At 40.7% G+C, this 27,961-nt stretch overlaps 1 protein-coding gene across 6 annotated transcripts in view; it reads left to right on the top strand.

The window, feature by feature from the left end:
* The window catches only part of kif1ab (kinesin family member 1Ab), a 28,918-nt gene extending 1,378 nt beyond the window's left edge, over positions 1–27,540 (top strand). Inside the window, exons 2-48 of one of the 6 annotated variants that reach the window (XM_027026638.2) lie at positions 1,376–1,577; positions 2,990–3,063; positions 3,321–3,500; positions 3,627–3,692; positions 3,783–3,961; positions 4,312–4,423; positions 4,609–4,686; positions 4,841–4,906; positions 5,018–5,035; positions 5,111–5,189; positions 5,603–5,681; positions 6,209–6,351; positions 6,584–6,622; positions 7,245–7,378; positions 7,836–7,915; positions 8,001–8,076; positions 8,163–8,242; positions 8,871–9,061; positions 9,513–9,693; positions 10,068–10,140; positions 11,075–11,168; positions 11,324–11,475; positions 12,140–12,318; positions 12,843–12,980; positions 13,657–13,944; positions 15,992–16,110; positions 16,272–16,357; positions 16,527–16,662; positions 17,123–17,297; positions 17,500–17,590; positions 17,704–17,822; positions 17,974–18,029; positions 18,240–18,348; positions 18,450–18,516; positions 18,669–18,753; positions 18,899–19,004; positions 19,553–19,667; positions 20,576–20,709; positions 20,871–20,932; positions 21,156–21,301; positions 21,520–21,708; positions 22,036–22,107; positions 22,790–22,908; positions 23,120–23,233; positions 23,786–23,978; positions 24,476–24,594; positions 24,887–27,540. In XM_027026638.2, coding sequence (XP_026882439.2) covers positions 1,472–1,577; positions 2,990–3,063; positions 3,321–3,500; positions 3,627–3,692; positions 3,783–3,961; positions 4,312–4,423; positions 4,609–4,686; positions 4,841–4,906; positions 5,018–5,035; positions 5,111–5,189; positions 5,603–5,681; positions 6,209–6,351; positions 6,584–6,622; positions 7,245–7,378; positions 7,836–7,915; positions 8,001–8,076; positions 8,163–8,242; positions 8,871–9,061; positions 9,513–9,693; positions 10,068–10,140; positions 11,075–11,168; positions 11,324–11,475; positions 12,140–12,318; positions 12,843–12,980; positions 13,657–13,944; positions 15,992–16,110; positions 16,272–16,357; positions 16,527–16,662; positions 17,123–17,297; positions 17,500–17,590; positions 17,704–17,822; positions 17,974–18,029; positions 18,240–18,348; positions 18,450–18,516; positions 18,669–18,753; positions 18,899–19,004; positions 19,553–19,667; positions 20,576–20,709; positions 20,871–20,932; positions 21,156–21,301; positions 21,520–21,708; positions 22,036–22,107; positions 22,790–22,908; positions 23,120–23,233; positions 23,786–23,978; positions 24,476–24,594; positions 24,887–24,929 — 5,340 coding nt within the window. In that variant the 5' untranslated portion in view covers positions 1,376–1,471 and the 3' untranslated portion in view covers positions 24,930–27,540. Of the gene's footprint in view, positions 1–1,375; positions 1,578–2,989; positions 3,064–3,320; positions 3,501–3,626; positions 3,693–3,782; positions 3,962–4,311; positions 4,424–4,608; positions 4,687–4,840; positions 4,907–5,017; positions 5,036–5,110; positions 5,190–5,602; positions 5,682–6,208; positions 6,352–6,583; positions 6,623–7,244; positions 7,379–7,835; positions 7,916–8,000; positions 8,077–8,162; positions 8,243–8,870; positions 9,062–9,512; positions 9,694–10,067; positions 10,141–11,074; positions 11,169–11,323; positions 11,476–12,139; positions 12,319–12,842; positions 12,981–13,656; positions 13,945–15,991; positions 16,111–16,271; positions 16,358–16,526; positions 16,663–17,122; positions 17,298–17,499; positions 17,591–17,703; positions 17,823–17,973; positions 18,030–18,239; positions 18,349–18,449; positions 18,517–18,668; positions 18,754–18,898; positions 19,005–19,342; positions 19,367–19,552; positions 19,668–20,575; positions 20,710–20,870; positions 20,933–21,155; positions 21,302–21,519; positions 21,709–22,035; positions 22,108–22,789; positions 22,909–23,119; positions 23,234–23,785; positions 23,979–24,475; positions 24,595–24,886 lie in introns of all 6 variants that reach the window. The other 5 variants (XM_035533944.1, XM_027026600.2, XM_027026621.2 and 2 more) reach the window with 5 other exon arrangements.
* Positions 27,541–27,961: the final 421 nt, after the last annotated feature.

The following is a 27,961-nucleotide window of genomic DNA, read 5'->3' as shown; positions in this document are numbered from 1 at the left end:
AATAGCGCTGTCGCCGTTAAGATCATTCAAAAATGCACATCATTATAAGGTGCACGAACTCTGGGCGCTTATTTAAGAGTTGATACACGCCTTTATCCGACTAATGACTTCCCAATTCGTAACCTGCATTTTCCGCCAACCTACGGGGGAAAAAATTGCCCGAGGCCATGTAACAACGCAGTACGATGAGTGCATGAGAGCATTGCAACACTTTGCAGATGAAACAACGAATGCGTCTTTTTTTTGTTTTTGTTCCACGTTACAGTGAAAATAGTTTCATTTTCATCTAATTCACTCTTCTAGTTTATGGTTCTTGTGTGGTTATTCGATTACCAACAGTATGCACCATAGATGTAGATGTATTCAAAGGAACTTGCTGAATGGCTCATTTGATGTTGCTCTATATTATTTGCTGTTCCTTGGAAGTGACTTTGTGTGCTGGAAAGTTTACTATAGGCATTAAAACTGAAGTTTTATGGTTAGGCATTAAAATTATATGCATAGATTTGGAGATGGAAAAAATAGCTCCCGTGTTGGTAAAGTGATGAGGATTTTGTGTTACACATACACTCACCAGACACTTTATTAGCCACACATACCCTGTTCCTTGGCAGGTTTATAGAATATCTTATAGGTACATGTCTATAATGTATACCTGTAGTGTACAGTTATAACCTGAAGGAAGTATACTTCTTACTCTCTACTCTGAAAATCACTGGCCAGTTTGTGACTACAGGACCACTGCTATTCCTTAATATTCTTTCTCATCACAACATTACGTGGTGGTGGCACTACTCCTGTAGTCAGAAATTCATCACTAATGATGGGTGGCTAATGCAAACTGTGCCTCACAAAAGATGTGCTATAGAATCTAACCTTTCACCTTCAAGGTGTATTTTTCATGAAGTGACTGATGAGTGTAGAATGTTTATTTAAATACAAAAGATATAATATTTGCTTGGCTGTTCTTAAAACAATTCTAAACCAGATACCACTAATTGAAGATGGGTGTTTTTCAAAGGTTTTCTAGTATTAGTATTTCTACATGTTATTGATTATTACATCTTGCTCAGATATCTGCCTTAACAACAAGCACTTTTTTGTTATAACATTAAGTACCTCACCTTGGGTTTGTTTACATATTGTCTATATTATTATTTGGTGAATGATTATCCTTTTTCTAAACCATTTATTATTTTTAAGCATCTTTGAATCTCTTAAATACCACACCGTTATTCTTGTGAGATTATTTACAAACTGACATCATGCATAGGATCTTGACATCAGCGAAATGTCTATGAGTAATGGCTCAGTGTTCCAGTTTTAGTTTGACATGGTGTTGTGCTGACTTTGCACCCTGTGCAATGCCTTTCAGGTGGCGGGTGGCCTTGAGTTTGTGGCCCATCTGCTCCATCCCTCCACCCAGCAGAGCTCGGCCCGCAGCAGCGTCCAGCTCCAACGGTGCGTCGTCATGGCGGGAGCCTCCGTCAAGGTGGCCGTGAGGGTGCGGCCTTTCAACTCCAGAGAGCTCGGGAAAGAGAGCAAATGTATCATTCAGATGTCGGGCAACACTACCAGTGAGTGCCTCCATGTTTTGCCAACACTAGTTCAGCTTAAAGGTGCCTCTTGGTACCAGCTTGATTGAACTATTTGCTCTGGCAAAGCTGTTGAGCTAGAGATGATTCAAATGCTTCATGATGGGTCATGTTGGATGATGCTGTTATGAAATATTCACTGATACAGTCTCTTGTCAATACCCATAAAAGAGTTTATGTTAATACATCTCCAGTGTCATGTGTTTTTTTGGATGTCATGAGAGGTCATGCATATCAATGGAGAGTTAGATGTTGTAGGAATGCCCAGTTTCATGGTTACCAGAAATCCATTAGTCCCAGAATGTACTGATTTCAAAACAGTGCCTTAAGATGAAACAATATCCATTGCTGTCTTTTCCAGTATTCCTTACATGCACAGTGACAAAAGCTCTTTTTGGAATGAGGATTTAATGGTATTTGCATCTCCATGAGTAGTGAACCGCTCATTGTTGTGTTTAGTGTGTGGGTAAACAGGGTCAGCTGATGCCAGATGCGAAGTGATGATCACCACACTGCAAAGCTTTGTGCTATTGGGGGAGGCGGCTCGGGTTAATGACCTCATTCCCACAACCAGTGATGGCATGTACAACACACTCTAGGACCAGTCTGCCAGCTACATGCCTACAAACAATACACTGCTCTGAAATTGAGATTTTAATTATATTAGATGTTCTGCTGATGACCACAAGCAGGACATAGCTTGCCTCTTGTTACATGTTTTGAAAGAGGTATGGGTAATGTTGCATCTTCAGGAAAGTACAATGTTAATTTTGCAGAAGAATATTCACATTTTCCATAACAGGGTCTCCACATTCTGAGCAGTCTGAAGGAATTTAAGGTGGTAGGTTGCTCCAGTCCTTTCCATATTCCTTATTTCCAAGAGCCTTTGCTACATGCTTCCATTACCAGAAGTGCTGCTTTTGACCTGTTTTTGCAGAAACGTTTCTTTTTTGCAGGGCCTCTGTGTCTTGAAAGTGCCCTTGAGTAGAACACAACTGCTTCTGCCAAAGCAACCTTAATCACGAATAGAAAATGAAACAAATTAATATTTTAAATATACGTAAGCTTGCATCTGTCTTGGGAAAAGGTACAAACAAGTGCCTCACCTTTATAGCCAAAGGTGCAAATAAGCACCTCATGTTATTTGGCAGATGTTTTTATACAGAGCAACTTATACATTTATCAGGATGATAGTTTATGCACACCCTGGGAATTGATCCCATGACCTTGGCATTACTAGCACTGTGCTCTTCAAGAGTACCTTTTCACTGGAGGCTTTTTAAGCTACCTGGTGCATCCTGCATACAGCTGTGGAATATTCATCTTTTTGAATGAATATGCCACAGTTTATTGAATTCTGAGGTTTTGTCTGAGTAACTTCTCTTATTTTCCAGCAATCATAAACCCCAAACAGCCAAAAGAGAACAAGAGCTTCAACTTCGACTATTCTTACTGGTCTCACACATCAGTGAGTTTGAGCTAAACCAATGCTTGTTTCTACAGTTAACTTACAGCAGTAAATTAATCTTTAAACAATAGATTCTTATATAATGTCTAATACTAATTGCTTGATCTAATAGTTTTTCATAGTTTTCTTCTGTTTATGTCTGTAATTCAGGTTCAGACTACATAGTTTAGACATGATTAATCATCACAGAAGACGCACTTCTATTAATATTGTATTCAGATATCTTTTTTTTTTTTCTCTCCTGGTGCTTTTTCTAGCCAGAAGATGTTAACTATGCCTGCCAGAAACAGGTGTATAAAGACATTGGAGAAGAGATGCTCCTGCATGCATTTGAAGGCTATAACGTCTGCATCTTTGCCTATGGCCAGACTGGAGCTGGAAAGTCATATACCATGATGGGCAAACAGGAGAAAGACCAACAAGGCATAATACCTCTGGTAAAGACCATTGATAATATTGAGTTATTAAGCAGATTACTGATAGGGTACTGAATTACAGTAATAGTTTATAGAGACAATTAAATGCTTTTCAGAAACAAATGACATCTTTTGAATCCCTGGCAGCTCTGTGAAGACCTGTTCACCAAGATTAATTACAATAATGACAACAACATGTCGTATTCGGTAGAGGTAAAAACATTCTCATAAACATTTTGTTTACTTGATTTTTTTGTCTGAGTCTCCACCTCAGCTGTGGGCTTATTCTTTGTAACTCATTAGGTAAGCTACATGGAGATCTACTGTGAGCGTGTGCGGGACCTGCTGAACCCTAAGAACAAGGGGAACCTACGTGTGCGAGAGCATCCGTTAATGGGCCCCTATGTGGAGGACCTGTCCAAGCTCGCCGTCACGTCTTACAATGACATCCAAGACCTGATGGACTCCGGAAACAAAGCCAGGCAAGTGTATATGTGTCACCTTCTCATGCAAGACTCAATAAACCCCAGAGAAAGAAGTCTGATGAAGTTTCTTAACCTTGTGAAACCCTGTGTCCTCATATCAGGGAATAACATTTCTTACAAATAATGTCATGTTTTTTTTTATCAAGTTATTTTTGCTTAATTTCCTCTTTTGTATAGAATGTACAGAAACGTAGGTGTATAACAAATTAGTAGGGGATGACAGTGCTGTCTAACCTAATGGTCTCACTCTTTTAGATATTTTTAGAATTTTATTAATAGAATATTTAATTTCAACTAAATATACATGTTTGCTTTACACAATACCCAAACTTCTTTCCTTGTCTCAGAACTGTGGCAGCTACAAACATGAATGAGACCAGCAGTCGCTCTCATGCTGTCTTCAACATCATCTTCACACAGAAGCGGCATGACAGTGACACAGAAAACACCTCTGAGAAGGTACAGTCGACTATCCTTCCTAAATGGGTGTGTCCCAATGATACCTCTATTACTCAGTTACAGGAAAGATTGTGGCCATCTTAGATAACAGCTCCCTAAAATATAGATGTAACCATCATGCAGTCTTGTGTGTATTAGAGTGCATCATTTGGCTGGGATGCAAAGTGTTTTGCTTGTGCACGCAGGTCAGCAAAATCAGCCTAGTGGACTTGGCAGGCAGCGAAAGAGCTGATTCCACTGGAGCCAAAGGTACCAGACTGAAGGTGAGACTCTTGGCCTCGTGTGAGGATGACAGCCTTTTGTTTTGTCAGAGTGTCCCATCTGAGTGGCTCAAGTAAAGTTCAAGTGACTGCTGGTAAAGACATGAAATGCTTTGGCTGCGAGATCATATAACATTGATTTTTCTGTCATCTCTAGGAAGGAGCTAATATTAATAAGTCCCTGACGACACTGGGCAAAGTGATTTCTGCTTTAGCTGAAATGGTGAGAAATCAGAAGAGTACAGAGAGAATAATTACCATTAATTTACAAATGATGACTCGTCACTCATGAATACCTAAAATATTTTTTCTCTTCTATTCTGTTTCCTTGTAGGACTCTCTACCAAACAAGGTAAGATGCATGTTTAATCTTCTGCTGATCATTGAACTGCAGTGTTAACATTCTGTGATGTTTCTTTGTGTGCAGAACAAAAAGAAGAAGAAAGCAGAGAGCTTTATCCCCTACAGAGATTCTGTTCTCACCTGGCTTCTTAGGGAGAATCTTGGTATGAGGCATTTTGTAACAAAAATTATTATTATTACTATTATTATTATTTTCCCACCATGTATAGGTGTTAGAAATAGATCTGGCAATAGTGTAGTTCTGGGATGATAAGTTTAAATATTTTTTTCCAAAATCATCTACTTTTAAAGGAACTGTCTAAGATGACTTTAAAGAAACTGTCTAAGACTGTCTGAGCATTCACATCTTACATCTGTATCCCATATTCAATAATATGAATTCATTCCACTAAAAATTATTTCTGTCAGTACACTAAGTACACTGAATATCAGTTATAGATTATAACAGGATTGTATTATCATGATTGTATTGTTATACTTGTTATATATGTATTTACAAACAACATTGTGTTGTTGTTGTTGTTGTTGTTTTGTTGTTGTTGTTGTTTTTGGTTAGGCGGAAACTCACGTACTGCCATGGTAGCAGCTCTTAGTCCTGCTGATATTAACTATGATGAGACCCTCAGCACCCTTAGGTAAGCCTAAATTAACCAATGCATACAGGGCCACTCTCCCAGGACCAGGTTAATCCTAAACCTGGATTAAAAATAATTTCTTATGGTGATTCACCATTGGCACTGCAATTTAGTCCAGGAATATGGACTATTTACAGGAAACTGGCTTTAGAAATCATTAATACTTCTTTCGTGCAACATTGTTAAATTAACTTTCTCTTTAGAAGTGTCTTAATAAAACTCATTACAAAAAGAGTTTAGGCATAAGATATGAATGTCAGTTTTCCACAAAATATTACAGTATAGTATAACAACCAAGGCTGATCATAAAAATCTTCTTATAATCTCATAATATACAACCCAGTGAATTAGCAGCCTTAGGTATGCTGTAAGTGCTTGATAGAAAACCCGTTGGCCTTACATAAAATTTGTAATGATTTAACCAAGCATACCTTTACAATTTTAGAAAGATAAGCACAAGAAGCCAAATGTAATTGAAAATGTTTGTATGAGCACTTAGGGCTGTTCTGCCCCATGGTTCTGACTAGATATGCTGACCGTGCCAAGCAGATCCGCTGCAACGCCGTCATCAACGAGGACCCCAACAACCGGCTGGTGCGAGAGCTGAAGGAGGAGGTGGCTCGGCTGAAGGACCTCCTCTATGCCCAGGGGCTGGGTGACATCATTGAGAGTGAGACTCTATCTTCTCTGACTCTATACAGGGCAGGAGCAGATGAGAAATGCCTTTCTTCGTCCCTTGTTCTCTGATGCAAATCATGACATGTCCATCGAAGGATGTGCAGTAAATGCTGAGTTTCGTGTTAAGACCCACTGGTAACGCCAGTACTATGAAGGACAGGTGTATGATTATTACTGAGGGTTTGTGTCTTTTTTTCTCCCTCTTTCTATTCTCTGTCTCTCAGCGTATCGCTCTCCTGGGCCTGGAGTACCTGCTCTGAAATGTGTGTATTTTGGCATCCAGTGCTTTGCAGCTTACTATGGCCAAAGCAGGGTGCACTGGAGCACTGTAGCATGCTTGCAAACTGCACAATTCAACCCATTGAATTGAATTTATGTAGCATACAGATTTATTGCCTACTGTGTTCCAGGGCTGCTATGCTAACTTGCAGATGTGAGTGCTTTGGGTTGATTTTTAGTTAGGAAAGTAAGGTTTGGTTGTTGGCTTGGCCCTTTGTTCTCATGCTTTAGCAGATCAGCATGGGCCTTATAAACAGCTGTATGGTCTTGACCCCAGGCATGGATTTGGTGCTGAAATGAATTTGAGGCATCATAAAAGGCTGATCATTCTTCAAATGTTGTCTAGCGTGATTTATATTAGAGAGAAAAACTGGTTGCCTATTCACAAATTAAGAGTCCTCAAATTTATGTTCATTGTGCTTTTCATGGTTATTTTCTACTCTTCCTCCTCCCGCCATTCCTTGTGCCCATGACTCGCCGTGACTTCCACTTCCTGTTCTCCAAACTTGTGCTCCCATTTTCTCTTTTCTCCAAAACGTCCTTGGCAGATTTGTCCTAATGTAAATGGTCTCTAAGCTCTCAATCAAAAAGGTGATCTCTCCACAGTGACCAATGCCATGACGGGTATGAGTCCCTCTCCATCTCTCTCCGCTCTGTCCAGTCGGGCTGGCTCTGTCAGCAACCTTAATGACCGCATCATGTTCAGCCCTGGCAGTGAAGAAGCCATCGAGAGACTGAAGGTATCAGGGAGTATGATGGATGGATGGATGGATGGATGGATGGATGGATGGATGGATGGATGGATGGATGGATGGATGGATGGATGGATGGATGGATGGATGGATGGATGGATGGATGGATGGATGGATGGATGGATGGATGGATGGATGGTCTTCAGACTGAAATGAATATGATAAATGCATGAATAGCTAGGTAATACATACTAGATATCTTAATAGATGCTTAGTTGATGACAGTATAAGTGAATGGATAGAAGAATGCACTAATCTTTGGCAAAATTGTCAGAAATATGAAAACTGTTAATGAATAGAATAGTAATCACACAGCTGTTGGGTATAGATCATGCTAATATATTGCAAGTGATCAGTACACTATTCGTATAACAACAAATATGTACACATGTAAAACTGAATAGCTGTTTGTGATCCTTTTCATTATGTCTTCCTCTACCATTAGGAAACTGAGAAGATTATAGCAGAGCTCAATGAGACCTGGGAAGAGAAGCTCAGACGCACAGAGGCCATCCGGATGGAGAGGTCACACACTGTGTCTGTGGTCAATAATTGCATTCAGATGTCTGCATGCTTTGTATACATAAGCCTTGTTCTTTGTTTTATGCAGGGAGGCTCTTCTGGCTGAAATGGGAGTGGCAATTAGAGAAGATGGAGGCACGGTTGGAGTCTTTTCTCCAAAAAAAGTAAGAGACCCTTCAAGATTTTCATTCATATGTTGTTCATTGACAGAAAAGATGTCAGTAACTATGTCCATGTTCCTGTATTTCAGACACCTCATTTGGTCAATTTAAATGAAGATCCACTGATGTCTGAATGCTTACTGTACTACATCAAAGATGGAATCACAAAGTAAGGGTTTTTTAAAAGTACAATATAATCTCAAAGTGGAGTTATACAGTTACTGGTGTTGTAGAGAAAGTCCATGCCTGAAACTTAGCTAATATTAATTATTGACCAGTACCACTCCCACACAATTTTCTACTCCTGGATCTTCATTATAGGGAGTCTGGCCTTCTAGTACAAACAAAAACCACCAAGAACTTCAGTCCAAGTTCTTTCCCCTTTCTGAAGTTCTGCATTCATTCTTTAAGCCACAACTGTTGTCTGAAGACATGGTGTGCTCCTGCAAAACATACCATATGTTATAATCCAATTTCTTTGTCAGCAATCAACCTTGAGGTAAATGTGAATTATTGTGAATTACTTGATGTCTATTCTTTAAGTTTTATTCTTTGAACATGTGTGTTCAATGAATGAATCTATTCTTTAAATATTCCTTTACCTTTTGGCCCTGCTGTACACTGCCTCAATGTTTAATAAGATGAATCAGTTAAGACACTTGAATGCAGCCTTTTCCTTGTACCCACCATGTCTTTCTTATTTAGGAATCTCTCTCATGCTCTCTCTCTCTCTCTCTCTCTCTCTCTCTCTCTCTCTCTCTCTCTCTCTCTCTCTCTCTCATTCTCTCTCTCTTCAGGGTTGGTCGTGAGGATGCCAGCTGTCGGCAGGACATTGTCCTAAGTGGTCACTTCATTAAAGATGAGCACTGTATCTTTACAAGTAGCACCAGTTCCTTGGGAGAGGGAGTGGTGGTCCTGGAGCCCTGCTCTGACGCAGAAACCTATGTCAATGGCAAGAAAGTCACGGAGCCCACAGTCCTCAGATCAGGTGAGCCCACAGTCCCTGTCTCAAACTCCACTGCAGTCTTAGTGTTTTAATCCTTTAACCAAACCAAGGGGTCAAAGTATTAGTATATGTTTTATTCAAACTCCGATCACTGTTGCTCAGCACAATCTAAACCATGCAATGTTGTCTATAGCAGTATTTACCAGTCAAAGTGACCCAAAGCACTTGACATCTTAAATAGACTTCATCCGCTTAACATACCTGACTCAGCTCTTAGAAGGCTTGGTAATTAGATTATGAGTTAAATCAGTTGTGCTTGAACAGGGAGAATTCAAAAACTATGATATGCATAGGAGTCCTTAAGGCAGACTGATAATCATTAACCATGAATGTAACACTTATTATGGTGTTTGTTTCTTTTTTGAGGTGAATCACAATATTGGAGAAACTAACCTGAGTAATAACCTTTTACTGTGTTTTATGTCCCTCTCAGGGAACCGTATCATCATGGGGAAGAGCCATGTGTTCCGCTTTAATGACCCAGAGCAAGCGAGACAGGAGCGAGAGAGGACACCCTGTGCCGAGACACCCGTGGAGCCCGTGGACTGGGCTTTCGCCCAGAGAGAGCTCCTGGAGAAACAAGGCATTGACATGAAACAAGAGATGGAAAAGAGGTAGGAGGTTATTCTCTCTCAGTAAACTCTCTGATCTCAGGTCAGTTGAACCAATGCTAAACCATTATTAGTCTTCAGTAATTATGACCAAAATGACCATTGGAAAATTAAGGTAATAAATGAACTCTCTGGGTATCCTGCATGTTTGTACTGACAAACCATCCTGAATCTCACAACCTTTTACTTTGTACTGTTTTATAGGCTTAGTCTCACATTGCTCCAATAGGTAATCATCTCTGCAAATGAATGTAGCATCAGGTTATATCAATATGGTCCATATGGAAAAATAGTTTTTGCTCAAAATTCGCTTCTGTCTAAATCAAGTATAGCCACTACCGTTTCATCTTATGAATGATCTTATGTCATGTATGCAGATTGCAGGAACTTGAGGACCAGTATCGCAGGGAGAGGGAAGAGGCAAGCAATCTTCTGGAGCAGCAGAGACTGGTAAGCAGGGCTAGCCAAGGGAGGGAGAGAGGTAGGGCTGGAGTGAGATGATAATTAAAACATTGATTGACCACTTTCAAAAGTACCAATCAGAAATTAATATTTTCCTGTAAACCTCTACATCCCATCATCTAACTGAGGCCTCCTCGGTCCTATTATTCCTGTTATATATTACAGTTTTGGTTTTAATTATTGTTTCCTTATGTTTATTTAATTAGCCCTATTATAGTCCATTCTTTGCCATTACTAATGTGGAAAATCATAATGGTCTATTATTATTAAATTATGACTAATGTGGATTAATGTCTGCTGTTATTATCTTGTAATTTGTAAGATGTGTTATTATCTTGTCATTTGTAAGATGCGTTCCTTTTATTTGATTCTGAATTATAATGAATAATGTTTATATTTCATGCTGCCTGTTGCATTGAATATTATAGCATTCCAGTTTGTTTATTTGAGTGTGTTGTTTTAATTAAATTATGATTCATAGTTGAATAATCTTTATTATACTCTACCTTTATTACCATTATAGTTTAATCTTTATTATAGCATTTTATGACTGTTGGTTTAATTGAAAATTTCTATAAGGAAATCACATCAGTTACAAAATGGCAAGAAAAGTGGGGAAAGTGGAGAATACGGCCACCTGATCACTTTGTGTCATTAATCACAAAATGTCGGGAAAGTAGGCAAAGCAGAATTTTTTTTAATTTTTTTTTTAGTGTTTTGTATTATGAAAGTATAGCAACCAGATTGGGCAGGGGTGGGACATTCAAAGGGAACTATATTTTGATTGGTTTTGATGATGTCACATCTGTTGTAAGTCATTGTTTGGCTACCCTATATATCTCTCTCCAGACAGGGGACTGAAAAGAATGGCAGGTAAAACGTAAAGTGAAAAGTGATATATAACCCATTGTTTCCCTCTCAGGACTATGAGAGTAAGCTGGAGGCTCTCCAAAAACAGGTTGACTCCAGGTATTACCCAGAAACCACAGAAGAAGAAGAGGAACTGGAAGAAGAAGGTGAGGAATATTCATTATCACACCTGTGTGTACTTGACTACACTCAGGTATATGTACCAACTCACAACCCCATGAGCAGAGCACACTCCTAAATATCTCTTAACATTCTCTAACGCCAGCCATTGTTTAAATGTGTTGTGTGTTTTTATTCCCAGCTGTGCCATGGACCAAGCGTGAGACTGAGCTGGCACTGTGGGCTTTCCGCAAATGGCGCTTCTACCAGTTCACCTCCCTGCGGGACCTGCTCTGGGGCAATGCCATCTTTCTCAAAGAGGCTAACGCCATTAGTGTGGAGCTCAAGAAGAAAGTGAGCACCTCTGATGTTTCTTGTTGGCTAAGGATTGATAATACTGTGTAATAGTTGCTGATGTAGTGTAGATTTGAGGTCTCGCTTTGGATATTAACCAGATGCAATGACTGACTTTTGAGAGAAGGACCACACCTGAAACACACACTTGGCTGAAATATTTCCATCTCACCATTATTACCTGTGATGAAATTTTGTACCCCTCTATCCACCTGTCTTCTCTCTGTTCTCCATGACCTCTACATCTAACTCTTGCATCTTCAGCATGCAGGCTGGGGGTGGTGTCCATCCTTCTAGCACAAAGCAGGAACTTCTCTGAGCTCCATCTTAAGATCTTTGAGTTATTTCCCCCTTTTATAATGTGTAATTATTTAAGGAGTAGTCTGTAGTGAAAAAACGATACAACAGTACTACTACACATTCTTACAGTGTATTATATAGCACAGTTCTCAACCCACCAGATGTTCCACATTTTTAATCCCACCTTCTAGCACTACTTGGTACAGGTGTATGGGAAGCTATATAAAAGCAAAATTGTCTGTGTAGTGGGTCCACTAATAGTGCTCCACTGAGAGTGCCAAGTGCCAAGCTCTTTTAATATTCTTAATATGTAATTATTATTAACACGGTATCTATATCTTTGCTGACTATTTCTTTCCTCCAGGTTCAGTTCCAGTTTGTGTTGCTCACGGACACCCTCTATTCTCCACTTCCTCCTGATCTCCTGCCCCCCAGCATAGCCAAGGACCGTGAGAAAAGACCCTTCCCACGTACCATAGTAGCTGTGGAGGTGCAAGACCAGAAGAACGGGGCAACACACTACTGGACCTTAGAGAAATTGAGGTATGATGAAACAGCCCACATCCAACAGTAAGCCACTGTGTGAAAATAATTACTGGCCTACATCAGTCTTACCAGCACTCTTCTTGGAGGTCGGTCATCCTACCCAGTTATTTTCCAACTCTGACCCATTTCAGACAGCGATCTACCTTTCTGTAATTTTGTTCCAGCCCTAACCTGCCATCAGAAGTCTTTGATTAGCCACATTGGGTGTGAGAAATTTGGGTTGCAAATGAAACCTGCAGGAAGGTAGATCTACAGGAGGTGGGTTGGTAGCTACTGCCCCATTTGTTAAAAGCTGGATGGGCCAGTTTACTTTCCAATTTAAGTTTTATGCTACAGAGGCACAATAAAGGCGCAACAAGGCCAAAAATACTAACATGGCTAACCCTGAATGAAAGCTAATGGAGATCATTTACAATGATTGTATTTGCTGAATTTGGATAAGTAACGTTCATTCATTATTAGCAGAGTTAGCCATGGAGTCAGTGCTGGTTTTAAATGCACTCTGGCCACATGCCCTGCAGACAGAGGCTGGATCTGATGAGGGAGATGTACGACCGTGCGGCAGAGGTACCCAGCAGTGCCGTGGAGGAATGCGACCATGCACTAACCGGCGGTGACCCCTTCTATGACCGCTTCCCCTGGTTCCGCCTCGTTGGCCGGTCAGTACCCAACCTGTTCAATGTATGCGTGTTTGTGTATGTCTGGGTTTTGTGTGTGTGTGTGTGTGTGTGTGTGTGTGTGTGGCATGCACGTCACTGCTTTGAAATGCAGCAGCTGAGCTTCTGCCTTACCTTCCACTCTGTAGTACAGTACAATGTTTGTATGGTTTAGATTGTGCTTAGCAACAGTGATCGGAGTTTGAATGAAGCATTGAGCTACATATAGCCTTTACTTTCAAAATTGATCCAAGTCATCAATTATATGATTACAACATATTATCGCCAGCCTATAATTAAACCTTAGTGGTTTAAAGCTTTTGTGTGATCATCACTTCATACACAAAATTATTATCTCAGCACAAAACGGTAGATCTGGGTTTGTGACTGGATGCAACAAATGGCTCAATGTATGCGTGCAAGTATCAGAGGGAAAGTGTGCGTGTGTGTCTATATAAGAGTGAACGTGTTTATATGTGCGCGTTTGTGTAAGACAGGGTGTGTGCGAATAAGTTATGATTATTGTGTATGTGATTGAGTAGCCTGTGTGTGTATGTGTGATTGTGTGTGAGAGCATGAGTGCTTGTGTGACTGCGTGTATGAGTATGCATATATGTGTGTTTGTGTGGGTGCCTGTAGAGTTGTACTAACCCAGTTCCCATGTCTCCGGCTGCACCAGCACCCCCATTCTCAACACATGCATGAGCGAGCGCATGAGTGATCCCACCCCCTCCCCCACTCACTCCGACCCTGACTCTGACATAACCGAGCTCGCAGACGAGCGGCATTATGGGAAGTTGGAGGTGGAGGAGGAGGATGAGTTGGAGGACCTGGACGATGAGATCTTTATGGAGGACGCGGGCTCAGAACTGAGCAGAGTGCGGGAGGAGGGGCGCCAGTGCCTGAGCGCCAACGAAGGCCAGGACCCCTTTTACGACCGCTGGCCTCTGTTCTGTTTAGTAGGAAGGTTGGTGAGGCTTCAGGAGCTTGCTGTCAGAGGAAACTAGCTCTTTCACATTGGGACTCACACTGTATCTACACTGTGCGTCTATTCAGTGAGCAGCTCTTGTAAGACATTACTGCTGAAGTAGACACTCGTGGTGGTGTAATCAGATAATGTAGCTTGACTAGAATTATTTTAGTTTTCCACATCTGGTCTTGTGATGCAACTGTTAGTCTAAAAGTATTTTTAATTGTTAAATGTTTAGGCCAACCTTGACTTGCAAGCCAAGACACATTAATTGGTAGGATATATACCTATTTATGCTTCAACTTAAGGCTTGTTCAGCATCCCACTGATATTAGTTTTGATGGTGTAATATACAAGTGTTTTAACATATGCAACATGCTTTTTGCCATGTACTACCAGGCTTGGTCTAAATACAGTTTTCATATTTGTATTTTTCTGAAGATGGATATCATTTAGAAAGGGGTAATGGTGGATATTATGGTTGTTGTACAATATATGCTGTAATTGAATAAGATCAAGAAAGAGAGAGAGAAAGACAGAGAGAAAATGAAAGAGAGAAAATGAAAGAGATGCTAACTGAAACAGACCTCTGGTGACTCCCTTGGCCGCAAGATTGTTGTGCTGGCTTTTGTGGTGCATGGGGCATATCTTTAGCCCAAAAGCTCAATGTCCTGTGTGCAGTTTCATTTTTACATGCTTTAGCTACTTGGATTGAGCTCAAGGAGGACCTTCTTCAAGTTACTGAATAACAATTTAACAAGTTATTTATCTTTGTCCTCAACCTGGCAGCTTCTTTGTTTGTGGGAGAAAAATAATTTGGAAAAAAACCCCAAAAAAACAAAAAGGGTTTTGCCAAAGTATGTTACCAAAATTTAACATTTTACAACTGTATTATGTACTTTTTGAAGCAACCACTATGTTTTCAGGAGACTTTGTGGGTTTTGGTATGGTTGTGCATAACTGACTGGTGATTGTGAACCTCTAGATGAAAGAGCTGGTTTCGACTGCAGCAGTCTCGGCGAGGCATGCCAGAGCTAAAAAATTATCCTGAATTTTATTTTTTTGGGGATTGGCTTCCATGCTCTCACTCCCTTGCACACATGCAACATCCAAAGACTGTGATGTGTATTGACCTTAATTTTACTTTTGAGTTTATGGAGTTAAATTCATGTATGTTAATGTCATTCTGATAATTTTTTTTTTCTTTTTGCTTTCCAGTTTGCATTTGGTCCAATGAAACCCAATTTGGGATTTGTTTTATCACTATATATTTTTTGTTTATCTGAGCATGCTGTATTTTGCGCCTCACCAATCTTGTCGTAAGCTCCTCCCCTCTGGCACCCCTCCTGCCGTTCTTGGACTCTTCCTGCCACACCCACTCCTTGATTGGGATTCAGTGCTGGCAGGAAAACCCCACTCAAATTAAATGAGAATTTAAACTCAATCTGATGATAAATCATTTGAAACAGAGCAAAATGAGGTTTGTAGCTTATAGGTTGTATATTTTGAATTTAGCACTCTTAAAAAATATTAACCCATTTCAAAATGTTGAATTGAACTAAATGAAATTTTGCCATAGATGCTGAAATGTTTCTAAAATAACCCCTGTGTTCCAAAAAGAATGCTGTTTGTGAGAGGAGTGTTGGTTGTGGTGTAGTCCGCATGCATTTCGAAACCCTTCACCGATTCCACACAAAGAAACAAAAGCATACTAACTCTTCTCACTGGGTCTTTTCTTTGTGAATGGGGGGTGGGGGGACTCACTGGGTCTTGAGAGATGAGCAGCAGAAATATCGGGCACCTTTTTTGGCTTTTGCTGGAGCAGTTTCTCGTTTGGTTGCTTTTTTGTGTCTCAGTATTGTGTTGTCCAGTGGCGGTGTGGCTGCATTAACTCTTACAGTTGACCCTTTATTTCCTTGCCCTGTGTTCCTTTTTCACTTATAAACTCATCTCCTTCTTTGTGTTTCCACCACCCTTTGACCCTTATCTTCCATCTTGCAACCCTGGACTCCCCTCTCTCTCTGCTCCACTGCTCCCCCTGCAGGGCCTTTGTGTACCTGAGTAACCTGCTCTACCCTGTGCCACTGGTGCACCGGGTTGCCATAGTGAGTGAGAAGGGTGAAGTGAAGGGATTCCTCCGTGTGGCGGTGCAGGCCATTTCAGGTATGACCACCTACAGAGTGTCTCATCAGACAATTGTTGTATGCTTCCTTTTCTCTCTTTAAAAATAATTCAGTAATGAATGCAACATGTATTTCCAATGTGAGAAGGCTTAATTAGACATTTTTATTGGGTCTCAGTAATTCGGGATTTTCTCTTTGCAGCTGATGAAGAAGCTCCGGACTATGGTTCAGGTGTAAGACAGTCAGGAACTGCCAAGATCTCTTTCGAAGACCAGCAGTTTGAGAAGGTCTGCTTCCTTTTCATAGAGCTTCTGAGAGTTCATAACAACTTTTAAAACTACATAACCACTCTAAAAACCATCATATTAGCTTGGAATAGTACTGAATGAATCTAGTGAGATTAGACATTGTTAAAATGCGACCTTGAATGTATATTCAATCTTGTTCTGTGCTCAGTTTCAGACAGAGACATGTTCTGGTGGAATGTCCCATTCCAACACCTCTCAGGAAGAGTTACGTATTGTAGAGGGAGAGGGGCAAAACTCCGATGTGGGTCTGTCTGCCGACGAGGTCAACAACAACACCTGCGCAAGTAATTGCCAAAATAAATTACACTCTTTTAATATCAGGGAAAAAAGAAGTCATGAGTAAGTAATAGTGAATAGTTGTACTTTGGTCAAAATTCAGCCCCAAATGAATAATATTCAATTTTTCTACTTGTTATTGAGTTGTAGGTGTAACTTTAATTAGGGCTGTCAAATCCTTTAAAAAATTAATTAAACAAACAAAAAGCAGGTTTAAATTGCGGCACAGAACCACGTCTGTGTTGTAGGTGAACTTTAATTAGGGCTGTCAAAGCCTTAAAAAAATTAATTAAACAAAGAAAAAGCAGGTTTAAATTGCAGCACAGAAACATGTCTGACAAAAATAAGCTTAGGTACAGTGTTGAAGAACTAAAACAGGAGAGAAAAGTCTAGACAACTTTCTGCAGTCTTCTATAGATTTTGGTTTTGCGGGTCTGATGTTCCGTCTGTTGTGTTGCTCCTCTACAGCCACACCTGATGTTCTTGATAGCCCTGTGAAAGAGGGTGGTGAGTGCTCAGGTGACCTGGCGCAGGACAAAACACTCCAGCACCTGAGGATCGGCAGCACCTTCACCTTCAGGGTCACTGTGCTCCAGGCCTCCAGTATCTCGGCCGAGTACGCTGACATCTTCTGCCAGTTCAAGTGAGTGCGTGCTCTACCGGCAGGTCTCCGTAATAGTTGCAAAAGTTGCTACGGATCAGCTTATGAGGTCTAGGAAATGTTGAAATGATTTTAAAGACCTCATTATAATTTTGATGAAGAGTCTTTATGTACTTCAAAAGTTTTAGATTTAAGGACGATCCTGTGTTGGTGGTTACTGTTTAAGTGGTTCCTGTGATTTCAGCTTCATCCACAGACATGATGAAGCTTTCTCAACAGAGCCCCTGAAGAACACAGGGAGAGGGCCTCCCCTTGGTTTCTACCACGTCCAGAATGTGAGTGTCAACCCTGCAGTACTTGTTTCTGTACATGACTCAGTTGCTTACTTGGGCATGGTTGCTGTAATTTAGCCCAAATGAAAATTTTTGTTCTTTTGATATCCTTCCAGATCACCGTTGAGGTCACAAAGTGTTTCGTGGAGTACATCAAAAGTCAGCCTATTGTGTTTGAGGTGTTTGGGCACTACCAAAAACAGCCCTTTCCTCCTCTATGCAAAGATCTAATCAGGTCAGAACTAATTCTTAATAACATTTTGGTGTTATCGTTTCCTTCCAATGTCATATTCCTGATTAAACATAGAGTTTTACATGTTTATTTACAAATCACAAATTAAATAATTGTTTACATTTAATAAGTCTATATCTGTGTGCATTAATAGTCCTCTGCGCCCATCCAGAAGGCAGTTTCCTCGGGTTATGCCTTTATCCAAGCCAGGTGAGCAATTCACACTATCATCTATCTCTATCTCTGCTGGATTAATAAGAATTATTCTGTTTTCTATATTCATTACATATTCCTTACATGGTTATCATTATATCAATCACAAACAATGATTATGGTGTTTGTTTATGAAGTACTTTAAGCACATTAAGCAAGTGATCAGGTTTCTTCTTATCATCAGTAATGATGCCCTCTGTCTAACAGTGCCGGCCACCAAACTAAGTCCAATGACTCGCTCCTCAGCTGGACCGTGTCACTGCAAATATGACCTAATGGCCTTCTTCGAGATATGTGAGCTTGAGGCTAATGGAGAGTGAGTATGTTGTTACCCCACCATGCATGAAACAGCCAGGCCTTGGCCTTGTTCTGCCTGACATAATGGTTTCTTTTTTGTGCGATTATTGCATTGTCCAGCTACATCCCAGCAGTGGTGGACCACAGAGGAGGAATGCCCTGTCATGGGACATTCCTGCTGCACCAAGTAAGCCAGCCTGTCTGTCTGTGCAAAAACATTTAATTAACAGTCTGGAGATTTTTAGTGAAGGCATTCTTAACTGATCTGGGTCTGTTTCACTATATATAGCACATGTGGGTTTTGATGGCATTTTTTGTCTTGTCAAAACATTTTTGTAGGGAATCCAGAGAAGAATCACAGTGACAATAGCACATGAAACCGGCAGTGACATTGAATGGAAGGAAGTGAAAGAGCTGGTTATTGGTGAGTAATCAGAAGAGGTTCTCATCACTTCTTGTACATGGTAGTTTTTTTTATAGCATAGACCAGAAGGGGAGGCGTGGTGTGCAGAGTGAGTGCATGGCCACAGGGTTTGGAATGATTCAGCATGTCTCCCTTTCTCCTTCAGGGCGTATCCGTAACACACCCGAGGCAGATGAGACCATCATCGACCCCAACATCTTGTCCCTCAATGTCCTGTCTATGGGCTACATAAGGCCCTGTTATGATGACAGGTACAACCCCAGTTAACCTTAGGAGCTCAAAATAATAATAACCTTAGGAGCTCAAAATATACACAGATACAATAGAGTCATAGAAAAATATCTCCTCTATCCCTAAAGTTATTTCTGTATGCTTGCTTGTCTTTTTCTGCAGTGTTGCTCACCAGCTGATATTTCATGTTTGCTCTTTTTCTTATGTAATATATTTATTTTTTACAAAAAGCTTTAATTGACCTTTTCAATTTATGCTCTTAAGAGCTTTTCCCTCTCCAACCACCAAACACCATGATCTGTCTCAATTCTAACTTCCAGTTCTCTAACCCAATCATCTTTTTGCTGTTTGTTCTCAGTGTATCGTTGGGAATTGACCATAGGTATTTTGTTTTTATTTGAATTTCTTTTTCTCTGACATGCTGCAATGACATGCCTGTAATTTCTTAAATCTATAATTTTAGATGAGGAAACACAAAAAACCAGGATCAGTAAGACTGCATTAAGATATATATCATATATTTTTTACATTTCTGATATACTGCTTTTCCCTATGGGTTGACTGACAGGACGTTTTACCGCTTTGAGGCAGCATGGGATAGCTCTATGCACAACTCTCTGCTACTAAACCGGGTCACCCCTTATGGAGAGAAAATCTACATCACCCTCTCAGCTTACCTGGAGGTGAGCACACTCCTTCAGTGCATTCCTATGTTAATGCACCAAAGTGGGTGAGAGAAGGAATCTTACCACTAGGTGATTATTACCTTAAGAGAGATAATGAATCTAGGAATGTATATGTAGCTGTCAGTGAAGGTCAGTGGAGCCAGTGAGGTCACTGAAGTCCTAAGATCACTAGTTCCATTAGTCCCCTCCCCACCACATGTATTTCTAGTTTTGAAACTGAATCTGGAAACAACTATCTGATAATGGTTTGGCAGACTGGAGCTAAAATGGTGTAGAAGCTTGTGTCTCAAGACTACCCAAACAGCAGGGATACAAATGTTTTTTTAACTGGTATCATAGAGTTGGTAGCTAAGGACCTAACTAGAATTTTGTCATGCATTTGTCTGCTATAGGCTATTTACATGCAAACATAAGAACCATATCATTTTTTTCCTCATGACACTGCCTATTTATTGGAATATGAAACTATAGATTCATTTTGTGTATGCTTCTACAAAGTAAATTTAAATAATCTGATATCTTTAGCCAGTGTTGTTTATGGAAAAGTGCTTATGAAGCTTATGAAGAATGGGATAATGGAAAATAAATAAAGTGTAAACAAAAATAGGTAGGCCAACATTATTTTGTGTTCCATGTTGAAATGTTAAAAAAGTTAACTAAAGGTCTTGACTGAATGCCAGTGCATCTTGGGGCAAAGAAACACTAGTAAAGTATAATAGTACAATAAGAGAACAATTGAAATAGTCCTGTTTACATTGATTAGTTTGCAAATGGCACGTTGCTGATTTTCAGCAATTTTTGACAAGTATTTGCTCACAGCCCGTTTCTAAACTCATAAAAACTTGGCAAATTTGGAGATTTCAAAGATCCCTTTGAAAAAAAAAAAAAACCTTCACCTATTCCAGATGGAGAACTGCTCTCAGCCTACAGTTATTACCAAGGACTTCTGCATGGTGTTCTACTCACGAGATGCAAAACTTCCTGCATCCCGCTCCATCCGCAACCTCTTCAGCACTGGAGCTCTCAGGCCCTCCGAGAGGTAAGAACTGACCTCAAGATCCCAGTCTAAAAATATACTCAGTTTCATACAGATAGAAAATCTGTTGGGGAACAAATGCACCCATGCTGATGAAACATTGTCTGTAGTTTGTTGGCTGTGGACACTGAAAACCCATGTGCATGTATCTGTGTGTTTTTCAGTAACCGTGTAACTGGAGTTTATGAGCTAAGCCTGTGTCACCTGGCAGATGCTGGAAGCCCAGGTAAGACACACATGATCAAGACAGAAATCCATACTAGTCTATCTCTAGATCTGTCTTTAAACACACCCTGGAAACATTACGGTCTCAACTGCAACTCTGATATATGCACATGCACATAGAGTGTTGGAAAACCATTCAACTAGTACAGGAAGGTCACTAGAATTAAAAGTGGAGACTTGTAGGCAAGAGGCTCCAGCTTGTTCTTCTTCTCCTCCTGGTGCAGGCATGCAGAGAAGACGCCGGCGGGTGCTGGACACCTCGGTAGCGTACGTGCGTGGAGAGGAGAACCTGGCAGGCTGGAGGCCTCGCAGTGACAGCCTGATTCTGGATCACCAGTGGGAGCTGGAGAAGCTCAGTCTCCTGCAGGAGGTGTGGCACCCTCCCATGATTGTGTCGCACATTGCTGTGGAAAATATTAGGCAATATAAAATAATAGCGATGTGATGAATGATGCTGATGCATTGTGGATGTCAAGCTGGAGTACAAGTAATTATTTCCACTTTGATGAGTGCCTGCCTATGACGGGTGTTTTTTTTTGCCGTAGCTTTGAGTAATGTGTGTGTCTGTGGTTGTGTCTGTGTGTACAGGTTGAGAAGACAAGACACTACCTACTGCTGAGAGAGAAGCTGGAGGCCTCTCTGCTGCTGGGACAGCAGGAATCTCTGTGCAGTAAAGACTTGATGGAGTCACCCAGGGCCCTCAGCCCATGTTCCCACCCAGCAGCTGGCTTGGGCCTGGACAGCCCCAACGAGAGGCAGAGAGAGCTGGCTGCCAAGGTGACAAGTGGCCCCGCTATCACCTACTGACACTGACACTGACTACTGTACACAGCCAGACTGAGTCAGAAATCCTCAGATAATGGTGCAATGATTCAGCATCCTGTTATATGCATTTCTATTTATAGTTTTCTGTGTGTGGACTAAATCTTTATAAATATCATGATGTCACAATGGACTTAAATGACTGGCACAGGTAATTATGTATGCAAGCAACTTGCACTGTTGTTGTGTGAGGGTAGGGTGGCGTAACTGTGTCTCTTTCTTTTTCTGTTTCTCTCTCTCTTACTCTGTCTGTCTGTCTATCTGTCTCTCTCTCTGCCTCAGTGTCTTCGACTGCTCATGCACACCTTCAACAGGCAGTACAGCCAGGTGAGCAGCAGTGCCAGTGAAAGCAAGGTGAGCCTATACTGCCTCAGATCCCCCTGCCTCATTCCTCCATCCACACAGAGTGGCTCTCTGCCTCCCCTGCCTCTCAACCTCAATCAGGCAGAATCAGTACCCTACACTGCCTCTCTTCTTCATTTACGTAGGGCAGTTAATAGTCTGCTCTGCTGCTCTACCTCATTTAAGACAGAACAGCTCTTTGTCTGCCCAAACTCTACCTCATTTAGCTAGAGCAGTTTTAAACCTGCTCTCCCACTCCACTGCATTTAAATAATGCAGTCTGTTTGCTCTTCAGCTCTGCCTCGTTCAGACAGAGGGGTTTTCCGCATGCTCTACCTTACCATATTCAGAATGGCCTCATCCATTTGTTCATTTCAGAATGGAATAATGGACCGCTGCCTCTCTCGTTGACTCATTTAGAGTAGAGCCTCTGTAAGCCTTTTCCTCCACTCATCTGACACCAGATGCAAGTCCTTTTGCCTGCCTGCCTGCATTTCCTAGGCTACCATTGATTACTGTTGTAGTTTCCCTAAGGGTAAGCTTAAAATTTTGAATATTATACTATTAGGTCAGAGGGGATGGTTTAAGGTGTTCTTTTGTGCTGTGTGTGTGTGTGTGTGTGTGTGTGTGTGTGTGTGTGTGTGTGTGTGTGTGTGTGTGTGTGTCTATGTGCAAATGTATGTGTGCATGTTAGCTGTCAGAGATGTCTGCATCACTGTTGAGAGACAATTCCTCCTCTGCACTGAGCACACTCACTCCGTCCACTACTTGCCCATCACTGGTGGATAGTCACTATAGCAACCCTGATCTCAGGTCAGTTTGTTTTGTCAAACATACTATTTACTGTGCGAAACAATTGTAATAATTATTAAGACGGTTAAATTAATATAAGAACACTAATTGTTAGTAAAGAATAAAAATATGTGCAATGTTCCCATGTTCAATATAGTCTGTGTGTGTGTGTCTGTGTGTCTGTGTGTCTGTGTGTGTGTGTGTGTGTGGGGGGGTGCACACATGTCTGCAGGAGTATGGAGGCTCACTCTGGTGCCTCCAGCCCTGATCTAGACCCGTTTAGTCCTGAGGAGAGGAAGGTTCGCTCCTGCACCTTTGTCCCAAACATCCAGGAGATCCGTGTCAGGTACTGCCCCCAAAACTAGTGTTTCCTCTTGGCTTAGTTCCTATGCCAAATCAGTTTTTGTTTATTTGAATTTAAAGAAAGATTGACATCGCTGAGCACAGAAGGTCTAAAATGAAAACAATTCCAGTTTACTAAAATATACTGTTTATTTAAAAAATAATTGTGAATTTGCATTGTTTTATTTGAGTTCACTGTGACTGTGAGTGTTCTAATGGATTCGTGTTAATTGTATGTACTTAATTGAACTAATTAGGGTGACACATAGTTAAAACTAGTGAATTAAACTATTTTAATAAACCATATTAGTAAAATTACACTTTCTTTTTTGAAGAAGAGCAGTTGGTTTGATATTTTCTGCATTTTTTTGGGACACAAACTGTTATGTCCCCTAAGACAAATAGATGGGTTGTACACAAGCAAAATTTAGAAATTAAAAAAATGTTCATCAATTTATCACAAGCAAAACTTTAAAATTTGATTAGGAAAGAGAAAAGTTTTCAAAATAATATTTGTTGAGCCACAACCAAAAGTGACACATTGCTGTGGCTACAGCCCCATTGTGTCAAAGAAAGGTTACCTGCACTTCCTGGAGCCCCACACCAGTGGCTGGGTGAAGCGTTACGTGGTGGTGCGCCGGCCCTACGTCTACATGTACCGCAGTGAGAGGGACAGTGTGGAGAGGGCAGTCATAAACCTGTCCTCCGCTCAGGTGGAGTACAGCGAGGACCAGCAGACCATGCTGAGGGTGAGGGTCCCTTCTGCTACTGCCATGGTGTTGTGGGGGTGGAGGAGGTTGGAAGCTAGGATGTTGCTTTACATGTTGCCAAGGATTTAATTTATCAGTTGATATTTCTTGTGACCTACATAAAAGACCATGGCTTTGGAAGTGTCATTAGATAGATTCAAGTTGCTAAAACTTGCCACTTCTAGCCTTAATCGACCATTACATCACGCAAGGTGCAATACATCATTAATATCCTGCCGTTCTGTTATGTCATCTGGGCTTGCAACAGAATTATTCTAAAAGAGGGTTGTACGCAATAATTCTACAATTGGCAGTAATACATGAGAAAAGACTGAATAAAGTCTATCTGCTGATGTGGTCCTGTATGCTCATTTGTGTGTGTGTGTGTGTGTGTGTGTGTGTGTGTGTGTGTGTGTGTGTGTGTGTGTGTGTGTGTGTGTGTGTGTGTGTGTGTGTGTGTGTGTGTGTGTGTGTGTGTGTGTGATTTTTCTTTGCAGAGTCCTAACACGTTTGCCGTTTGCACTGAGCACAGGGGCATTCTCCTTCAGGCCAGCAATGATAAAGAGATGCATGACTGGCTATATGCTTTCAACCCACTGCTGGCTGGCACCATCAGGTAGCCCATGATGACACTGCCTCTTCTTACTGGGTTCATGCACTCAAACCTTCTTGACTTCCTCGGCATGATGTGGCAATTGCTATCATATATTGATTCCAACTGAGAATTCAAATAAGCCTTATTTATCTATGATATTTTGAATAACTAATCAGCAAAGCTGGCCTCCTTATGAGACAGTATTTTCTAGTTTATATGCCAGCATATTCCGAACAGCACACTTGGAGCAATATTAATAACTGGCTGTTATTTCCTGTTCAGATCCATTTCACTGATTATCTCTCCTTCCCAGGTCAAAGCTCTCCAGGAAAAAGTCAGTACACATGAGGATGTGACCAAGAATGAAAATCTTTTGTTCCTCCTTGATAACATCCTGAGATGACACCAGTGTAAATAGAGATTGTGCAGAGTGTCCCTTGCCTGCCACCCCCATTACTGCGCCTGCCTCTGCACTCTCCTGGGCTCTCCCTCCCAACTACAGAATGTGTGTGTGCGTATGTGTGTGAGCACATGTGTGTATGCAAGGATGGGTGGGTGGGTTTGCGTGTGTGTGTGTGTGTGTGCGTGTGTGTGTGTGAAACAACCCCTATAGCAAAGTGATAACTCTGCCAGTTCATAAGTACTGTAACTCTCCATAATTCACAACCTCCCTACAAGTACTGCTTAGTAGTGATTATTAGGGGAAAGCAGCATTGTACAAAAGTTCCCCCATTTTGAAATGTAAAGGGTTCAGCTGCTGTGTAAATGTGTCGCAGTGCTCAGTTTGGTATGTGTGCTTCCACAGGTTTAGATGTCGAGCGCTTTTGTAGAGTCCTGTCGCTTTGATCGCACCATACCCAGGGCTAGTCGATCCAATCACTGAGGTGTTTTTTTTTTTTGTATGTTTGGGGTTGAGCAGGACTGGTTACAGGAAAAGGCTGTAGATATTTTGAAAGAGGATCTGTTATTATGATAATCATATCCAAATGGAATATCTGATCCTTTTAACATATTTATTAACAGGAGGGTTATTACTTGAATGAATGTCTGTATTACTTTTTTTTTTTTTTATTGGCATTGTGTTTTTTTATTTGTTAACTAAGACACATACTTTACTATATACATTATTTGTTTATTAAGAAAGATGTTTTAGTCTTGCGCTTTTGAAGGTGAGCTTTGATCATTTATCAAGCCTACTATACTTTGCTTCTTCTTGAAATTAATTAAGTTAGTTTGCACAAACCTTTCGGCTGCTAAGGAAAACTTGACTCTGCTTAATTTGATAGTCTTAGTTTATAACTGGAATGAGAAAAACATTACTATAGTGTGCACATTCATAACAGTTCTTTCACTGACAAACTGATGGTATATTACAACACTTGGATGCAGGGGTATTTATGGGTTATATTACATTCTTCAGATAAAATCAATTCCAGAGAATTTTCAAAAATATATTTATCACATAATTATTACAGTCTTGCATTTACCTATAGAACAGTTCCTCTTTGATGGCAGACATGTTTACTGCTTTAATTGCCCTTACTGACCCTGCATGTAATATCTACCTTACTGAAGGGAGTGACTAATGTGACTTCTTGTTCACTGGGTCTCTATAAGCAGTAACCAGATTTTGGGCAAACCCAGATTCAGTGTTATAGTTTGAAAATGAGAAACCCATCTGTTTCAAGCCCCTAAATTCCTGTGACTTTATTTGAAAGTTTTATTCTTAACTTTAGAATGTTCAACGACAAAGCAGTCATATACTTAAACCAAATTGATAATGTGTTTAATGTGTGATGTGCAGACCTGTATGAGACTCCAAGATTCATGTAATTATATAAAAGGGTATATAAAAGTCATCCCAGACACCTTTGCACTAAGAATGTTGATTCAAGCATTCCCTGCTTGTGTGGTAATGTAGCGGTGGTGAATGAGCAGCCAGTCATTCACCGTAGCAGTTCACTAGTGTTTGTGTGTGTGTGTGTGTGTGTGTGTGTGTGTGTGTGTGTGTGTGTGTGTGTGTGTGTGTGTGTGGGTGTGTGGGTGTGTGTGTGTGGGTGCATGCATGTTATAAGGGTTATGTGCCTGGGGCCAGCCAACCCACAGAGCACAAATCTAAAAGCAGAGAGACAAGCAGGTTCTAAAGTGACAGAGACATGGATGCTGCTTTTTATATAACCCTCTTAATGTTGCTATCGACCCTCCTTGGTACAAAAACGCTTCAGCTGAATCCGAATTTGTTTTAAAATGGTGCATTTGGTGACATGAGACTGGAGAACTGGCCTCATTCTGGCGATGCCTCTCAGTGCTTTGATCGAGATCCTTTCAGTTCATTCCTTTCTGTCTCTTAGATAATGCTATGTGTGTGACAGCATGCTGTATATATTTATTCAACAGTTGAATCTAATGCATCAATGCTTATTTACCTCCATACAGTATATCAGTAGCATTTGCAAACAAATACTAGTTAGGACAGATTATACTGTATTATTTTGATGATCTGAGAAACCACCGTCTACATAAACACTGTCATGCACGCAAATCCTTGCCTTGTCAGCCTGGTCTTGAAAGAACGGATTCATGAGTGCAGTATGGACAAACTATATTGACAAATGATACTCATATTGTAGATGAACAGGACATTTGGAGGTTGTTGTTAAATAATCTTATCATTCATTCTTTCATTCTTTCATTCAGATATTGCAGTATGAAACAATACTCCAGGGCACTTCATCTAAACTAAGTGCATCTACTGTAATTGCATCTACATTTCTGCTGATCAGCTGTGTATATAAACCAAACTGTGGACGGTCTGGCACACAGGTGTAACCTCTTTATACCATAAATAGATAGGCTGTAGTGGACTCGGTGCTGAAGTTCTTTGAGTGTTGGACTTGTGTCTTCTAATGTCTGTGGACATTTAACACTTTGTTGGGCGTGAAATAAATGTGCAACACTGTCACCCTGTTTCTGCCTTTGTCCTTTTATCAAAATGGTGGGCAAATTTCACATGCAGCATATGTCTCTTTCTCTTTACAGTTAATTAAATCCATTGAAATGCATATGATGTTGAGCTATGTTCTCTACTTTAGAACATTTTCAGAGTGAGAAGTCACACCTTTCTAAAGACAGCACCTCTTGTTTTTGTGAGTTTTTCAGCTCTAGCATAGTGTGTTTTTGGAGAAACTCAAAAGACTCCAAAGCAGATATCCTGATATTTGTTCAGGTTGAAGCCTTTCATTAACCTTATAGCTCCTTATTAAGTATCTCCTACTGCCTCTCCTCTTTGGTCAGCCAACCAGCTGTCTCTCCCTTGGGCATTTTAGTGGCAGCTCGAGTGTCAATTTTAGAAGGCGGGAGGGGTATAATGACAGTCAGGGACTGGACC

This window comes from Electrophorus electricus, chromosome 15 (assembly GCF_013358815.1).
Source record: "Electrophorus electricus isolate fEleEle1 chromosome 15, fEleEle1.pri, whole genome shotgun sequence".
NCBI lineage: Eukaryota > Metazoa > Chordata > Actinopteri > Gymnotiformes > Gymnotidae > Electrophorus > Electrophorus electricus.
The sequence above is the reverse complement of the archived record's forward strand: the minus strand, read 5'-3'. Positions and strand labels throughout refer to the sequence as shown.